The sequence below is a fragment of the Typha angustifolia genome, chromosome 1, assembly GCF_048772165.1.
Source record: "Typha angustifolia cultivar Huaian chromosome 1, ASM4877216v1, whole genome shotgun sequence".
Lineage (NCBI taxonomy): Eukaryota > Viridiplantae > Streptophyta > Magnoliopsida > Poales > Typhaceae > Typha > Typha angustifolia.
In genome coordinates this window covers 6151683-6159467 of record NC_133239.1, presented here as the reverse complement: position 1 = coordinate 6159467, position 7785 = coordinate 6151683, and the positions used below count along the sequence as shown (strand labels likewise).

Genomic DNA, 7785 nt, shown 5'->3' with positions numbered 1-7785 from the left:
GCCGACGCCGACACAGACATGGTACTAGATTAGAGATGGAGATTCTAGTTGAGTGGCTTGGCAAGCCATCTGATGAGGCAACATGGGAGTAGGAGATTGACATTTTAGAGCATTTCTCTGACTTTTCACCTTGAGGGCAAGGTGGGGGAAGCATGGTGGGCTGATACATTTAGTTAGAATCTTTTCTTATTGCATTAGGTGTTTATTTTTATTAAAATAAAATTCTTGTAGGTCGCGTTCGAACGTAGGAAAGGTTGCGTTCGAACGCCCTTGCGAACGGCTACATTAGGTTCGCAAATACAGAACGCATATTGTGCGTTCGAATGCGGTCGGGTGAGTTCAAATACCCGCGTTCGAACATCTGCATCGCGTTAGCATAGACAGAGATGGAGCATTTTGGGTGCGTTCGAACATGATCGGGCACGTCCGAACGTGATCAACGAGAATCCTTTAGAATTAGGGTTTCATATTGTTTTAGGACTTGTTAGCTAACCTCTATAAATATATGGATGGCAACTAACTTCATTATGCTATTGGATTATTGATTTCTTCCCTCCTATCTTCTCTCTAGACTTCTCCCTCCTCCTTCTTCATCATCCTTCCACCTCTATAGTTGGTAAGGTTTCTCCTAACTTCTAATCTCTCTCAACTGTCAAATTACCCCTCTTCTTTCGGATCTCGACCACTTCGTTCCTTCATCTACTTCCTTTAATCATATCCATAATCTACCCTCATCTCCATATCCATCCATAACCCTAACATCCACTCCACCCGTCACCACCACTATCACCCATGTTATTCCATATCTTTCTCCCCTCTACAGTTTGAATCTGCGAAGAACGTAAATACAAAAGTTGTAGATTAGGAGGTTACGGGCCTAACCTAATTAGTTTCGTAATTTTATGACTATTGTAGAATATCTGATGTATATTTTTCCACAGTTGTGCAACCTGATTCTTGTAATACATTCAGATTTTGAAGGAATCGTCGCATAGCCCATCTTTGGTTCCAGATCTTATCAAGTGGTATTAGAGCTTATCAATTGGTATTAGAGCTTATCAGATGTCTACATGAAAAAATATCAATAAAATAGTAGAGTAAGGTAAAATAGGGCAACCGGTAAATATCCAACGTTAGGGTGGCTGCTGGTGGAGGAAAATGGCTAGGGTTTAGAAGATCAGAATGCTTCTACGGCTATGATATACTCCTAAAAAGATAAAAACGATCTAGCGACTACGATAAAAAGATAAAAATGATCTAACGATGAAAAGATTATTATGGCTAAACTCAGATTTAATTATCAACACATGTCCACTCCTATTTATATGTGTAAAAATTCCTAGCAGATCTGATCCACATGCGGATTATTTGATTTATTTGAAATTCAAAATAAGTAGATAAAACTAACTAATTAACACAAGTTGACTCGACTCGACTCAACTAGCTCGATTAGCCTAACCCACGTGATCGGATCATAACAATGCCGACATAATGGTGGTATTTATCACTATTTATGGGCCTTTAAAATTATCTAAGCTCTTGTAACCTTTCTATTATTCAGCCCATTATATTTACACTATGGCCATTATGTGACCATATCAATAAGCTATTAGAATTATACAATGATTGTGATTTTTAAATTTTTATGTATTAATTTAAGGGTTAATTACATAGCCTCCCGAACTATAACCATTTTTTGTCAAGCACCCCATGAATTTTCTTTAATTATATAGACCTTCTTACCTAAGAAAATTTTTAGTTCATGGGTTATATGCCGATAATACAAAAATTGAGGGTTCTGTAGATGGCCATTGATTGAAGTCTTTGCTCAAATTTCACACTTCGAAGTACTCGCTGAAGGTAGATTAAATCCTTATTTGGTTGTGCTCAACTTGATGTGGGCCATGGGCTTGGATCATCTTTCTTCTCTCCTCCTTATAGATCTGGTTCAATTGATCCAACCTAGACTCCATGAGAATAGTTAAGGAGAATGTCTCGTTAGAAGTAGTATGCCTCAAAGCCTTGACCTCAGCCTGAATGTCAAGCCTAAGCCCACTAATGAAGGTACTCTTCAGGGCTAAGTTAGACCACTTAGTGGCCTAGTTGTAGATCTGCTCGAACTCCTCCTAGTAAGCTCAAACAGTTGTTGACTAAGTTAGCTTAGTCAAGATGGCCTAAAAGTCCTTGTACTAGGTTGGACCAAACTGATTACAAATTGCATCTACAATGTCTAGCCAAGAAATGGTTGAGTTCACTTAGCCAACTAGTACCACTTAATCGCCATGCCCTCTAAGTGGAATGAGGCTAGCTGGACCTTCTGGTGGTCGGGCGTGCCACGATACGTGAAAAATTGCTCCGCTAGATAGTCTAGTTTAGCGGGTCTTCTATAGACAATTTTAGAAAATCAAGCTTGATGGTCCAAACTTAGATCCCAAAATGTGGCCTGTCATCGTAGGCCAAGTAACCTCATGTTAGAGGCTGGTTACTTGGGACATGGGCCCATAAGTCTAACTTATGTCACCCGCGAGCTACACTCGGGTTCAACTTAGTTTGATGGTTTGGGCCCACCGGATCATACCACCATTCATCCTCGGGCTCGTACTCGTGTTCTAGGTCATGTTCATAAGTTCCAAACTGGTTCGCACGAGGTGGTTGAACCAGTTCACAAAAATCTGGTCTACCTTGGAAATTGTGTACTTTATCATCTTCATGGACTTGTCCTAGCTCTACCCCTAGGGCTGAAATTGAATTTTGGCCTAGGGGCACCGCCATAAGCTATTGTAACCTCGGTGGTGGCTAGTAGGATAGGTGGCCGACGGTAGTCGCTATCTAGCAGGTCCATGCGATAATGGAACGACGACGAGTGGCTATGGAAGGCCAGATTATTATTTGTTTTTATATAAATTATAATAATGAAATATGTCAATTTTGTAATGTATAGAAAATGTATAGGAAAAACAATGAAATTTGTTATTCTATCCCTTAATTATTCTATCGTTTTTTCTATATGAATCTCTCTAATCATTATATAATTAATAAAATAAGAGATTAATCCGAGATAGTGATGAAATAATTATGATTAATTAAATAACAGAAAGTATGACTCTTCGTGATTATTTTACCATTACAATTTACAAGAAAATAAATAATAATCATGTAGAGTTATATTTAACTAATCCTAATTATCTCATCACTATCTCTAATTAATTTTTTACTTTATTAATTAAAGATCGATTAGAGAAACTTGTATAGAAAGAAAAAATAGAAAGATTAAGAGATAGAATAAGAATAAGCAGTAGAAGAACAGAAAAAGAGGAAAAAAGGAAAAAAAAAAGGAAAAAGAATAATAATGATAAATAGCAACAGCATATAAAATAAAAGATGAAGAAGCTGAATTCGTACTTAAACTATGAATTCGTTTTACTATAGATGAACTACAAATATGAGGAAACTCTAAATACAAAAGTTTTAAATCATGATATTGTAAATTTCATCCAATTAGTCTCATAATTTTGGATTTCAAATGATTACCTTGTGTATATTTTGCTAAAGTTATGCAAAATTAGAATTTCATAGTTTAAGTATAAAATTAATACTTAAAGTACAAATTTCATATTTAACCTATCAAATATCAGTTGTGCACACTTTTGAAAAAATATTCACAAGATAATCATTTAAAATCTAAAAATTATGAAACTAATTGGATAAGCATCATGATTTAGAACTTTTTTATTTAGAGTTTCTTCATATTCGAATTATATCTACAACGGAACAAAGAATTTATAGTTTAAGTATGAAATTGTAACAATAATTCACAATTTTTTAGGTATATATTGTAATTTACTTGTATTATTAGATTAAGTTATATTTTTGAAACATTGATTAAAGAGTTTTTATTTATTTAAACTATCTCTGATTTATTTATATGTAAATTATAATGGTAAAATATATAAATTCTGCAATATAAAAAAAATTAAAGAAAGTTGTTAAAAATTAATGAAAGTTATTATTATATTTACAAATGTGACTAATTAGAGATATCTTTTCTATACAAGTCTCTTTAATCACTCTTTAATTAATACAAAGATTAATTAAAGATAGTTTAAATAAATAAAAACTTTGTAATCAATATTTCAAAGAAAAAACTTAATTTATATTGGATGCACATAGATTTTAAATATGAAGAAAATTCAATATACAAAAGTTCTGCTCATGATGTTATGAATTTTATCCAATATATTTCATAATTTTTGGACATTAGGTGATTATCTTTTGAATATTTTTTGTGAACTTTGCAGAATTTTCATAGTTTAAATATAAAATTTATATTTAAACTATAAATTTCATACTTAAGCTACGAAATTCTAATTCTACGTAGTTTAGAAAAAATAATCTCTTATATATTTAAATATTGGAATTAACATAGAATAAATAATAATCGTGCCAAGTTATGTTTTGAGTTATTTAACTAATATAATTATATTACAATTATTTTCTTAATCTCTTATTTTATTAATTAAAAATTGATTAGAGATTTGTATAAAATAAAATAAAGGATTAAGAGATTGGAAAAAGAAGACGATGAAGAAGAAAAACAGAGAAAAAAATAATAGCAACAATATATAAAGTAGAATATGAAGAAGATAAAAACGATGAAGAAAGGAAGAAGACGAAGAAAATAAAACGATGAAGAAAAGAAGAAGATGAGTACGAATTATTTTTCTCTCTCTTATAGTATCCTATTAATATTTAATGAGGCACTAAATGATAGAAAAAATAAAATTAAAAGAAAAATAAGAAAAAAATCTCTAAGTGCAAAAAAAACGAAAGATGACCTTGCTTCGCCAAACCGAAAATCAATCAGCTTTTTATGCAAATAACCCATTTTAATTTACAATTGTTTTTAACTAATTTAAATTATCTAAAACGAGCCTTAAAAAATAAGCCTAATGTCTTAATGTTTCATTCCAGAACTGTCCCTAAAAAGTGAGTCAGGTAGATGCACAAAGTTTCAGTCGATCCCCAAAGTCATTCTTCATCTGCTTCCAATAGTGCAGGAGCGACGGCCAAATATGGCTACATTCTTCCTCCTCTTCCCACTATTAATCGTAATCGCACCAATCCGATCCTCCTCCCTCCAAACCACCCCTCAGATCAATGTCTGGCCAAAGCCAACCTTCGTCTCCTGGCCAAACCCCACCGCCAATCCCCTTTCCCCTTCCTTCCGCATCCTTCCCTCCTGTCATGACCATCCCTACCTCCGCCGTGCCGTCGCCCGCTACAACCGCCTCGTCCTCACCGAGCGCCACTGTCCCATACTCCCTCCCCTCCTCAACTTTTCCTCCTCCTCCCTCCCCCTCCTCTCCCTCTCACTCTCCGTCGCTGACTTTTCTTCCCCTCTCCGCCACGGCGTCGATGAGTCCTACTCCCTGTCCATCTCCGCCTCCGGCTCATCCGCGAATCTTTCCGCCGCTACTCCGTGGGGAGCCATGCGTGGCCTCGAGACCTTCTCCCAGCTCGTCTACGGTGACCCCCCATTCGTCCCCGTCGGCATCGATATTTATGACTTCCCTCTTTTCCCTCACCGGGGGGTTCTCCTCGACACCTCCCGCAACTTCTACCCTGTCGGCGATATCCTGAGAACCATCCGTGCCATGAGCCACAATAAACTCAACGTCTTCCACTGGCACATCACCGACTCCCAGTCATTTCCCCTCCTCCTCCCCTCCGAGCCCGATCTCGCCCTCAAGGGCTCCTACGGGCCCGCCTTCCTCTACTCCCCTGCTGACATCCGCCGCGTCGTTGACTACGCCTCCAGCCACGGCGTCCGCGTCGTCCCCGAGATCGACGCCCCCGGTATAAAATATCCTATTCCCCTCCTGCCGCCACTTAGTTTTTTCCGATATTTATTGTTGTACTTATGATAAATGGTTGAAGGGCACACTGCGTCATGGGCAAAGGCTTATCCGGAGATCGTGACCTGCGCGAACAAGTTCTGGGCTCCGGCAGGTGGGGAGCAGCTGGCGGCGGAACCGGGCACCGGGCAGCTCAACCCCCTCAACCCGAAATCGTACCGCGTCGTCCGCAACGTCCTCCGGGACGTCGCCGAGCTCTTCCCCGAATCCTTCTTCCACGCCGGGGGCGACGAGGTCAACACCGCCTGCTGGGAGAACGACCCAACAGTTAAAAGCTTCATTGCCGCCGGCGGAACGCATGACGAGCTACTCGAGCTCTTCATCAACGCCACCCGCCCACTCGTTACATCACTCCTCAACCGCACCGTTGTGTACTGGGAGGACGTGCTGCTGGGACCCAACGTCAAGGTGGACGCCACCGCGCTGCCCCCGGAGACCACCGTGCTGCAGACGTGGAACAATGGGCCAGCAAACACGAAGCGGCTCGCATCAGCCGGGTACCGCGTAGTGGTGTCGTCGTGGGAGTTCTACTACTTGGATTGCGGGCACGGCGGCTGGGTGGGGAACGACAGCCGCTACGACCGGCAGGAGGATGACGAGCCGGGCGTGCCGTTCAATGGCCCGGGAGGGAACGGTGGGTCGTGGTGCGCGCCTTTCAAGTCGTGGCAGAGGGTTTATGACTACGACATACTGCACGGGCTGAGTGAAGAGGAGGCGAGGATGGTGATCGGGGGAGAGGTGGCGCTCTGGTCGGAACAGACGGATGAGACGGTTGTGGACGGGAAGCTCTGGCCGAGGGCGGCTGCCATGGCGGAGACAATGTGGTCGGGAAACAGAGATGAGAATGGGAGGAAGAGGTACGCTCAGGCGACCGACCGGCTAAACGAGTGGCGGCACCGAATGGTCGGGAGAGGGATCCGGGCGGAGCCTATCCAGCCGCTGTGGTGCGCCATGAATCCAGGTATGTGTAATTTGGTTTAGTCCGAAAGATATCCTCCAACACACACACGGACAAAGAAAAAACCAAAAAATATGGAACGAAGGTCCAACTTTCCTTATTGTTTCTTTTCCTTTCCCATTGTATGTCTTTGCTCAAGTTGTCGAATCAACCTCTTTATATCTCTCAAATGTCAATGGCTAAAGTTCGAATCTGCCTTCTCAATACTGAAGATTGGTGAGGTCTCCTTATGTAAATTATCACACGCAATAATTATATATAATCGTTTCAATAATTTCTGTGTAGACATAAATATGTACGCATCGGAACTATGTATCATAAGCGTATCGTATCAAGTATCTGTGTTGTATGCCAGACTACTTGTTGAGATCTTGTGGTGATGAAACAAATTGGTAGAGATTCGTCAAAAAGTCCTCAACATGCTGCTAAAATTTCATGTCAATTGGATCAGTGGATCAAAAGTTAAAAATGTTTCAAGTGCTGTATGTAATTCTGAATTTGATAAAATCAATGTTCCTAGAGATTCTGGTGCTTTAGGAAACTTAAAACGATTCGGTAAATTATCTTTGTGTACCCCTCGTGATGTCTAAAGTTTTCGTGGCATTTGTTTGGAAAATTATTAACTCACAAAATTTCAATAAAACATCTGCAAAAATGCTGAAATATTCAAAATTTTGTGGACTTTTCAGCTTTCGTAATGATCCAAGTTTTCGGGAAATATAAGGAAATTTAGTTCTATTCCTGGTACCATGTTGAGTATGTTTATCAACTTTCAAGTGATTTGAGTGCATGATTTGAAAGTGATGACTATTTTCAAGTTTCAGCTTATATCATAGGTTGATATGGCAAGAATGACAAGGGTATATTTATTAATGTAAAGCTTTCTCAAATTGCAAAGCTATGCGGTCATGC

General features: G+C 39.4%; 1 protein-coding gene across 1 annotated transcript; it reads left to right on the top strand.

The window, feature by feature from the left end:
• Positions 1-4992: 4992 nt before the first annotated feature.
• LOC140763600 (beta-hexosaminidase 2-like) lies at positions 4993-7147 on the top strand. The gene is made up of 2 exons (XM_073101873.1): positions 4993-5856; positions 5938-7147. The coding sequence occupies exons 1-2, from the start codon at positions 5073-5075 to the stop codon at positions 6894-6896; spliced, it is 1743 nt and encodes a 580-aa protein (XP_072957974.1). The 5' UTR covers positions 4993-5072; the 3' UTR covers positions 6897-7147.
• Positions 7148-7785: the final 638 nt, after the last annotated feature.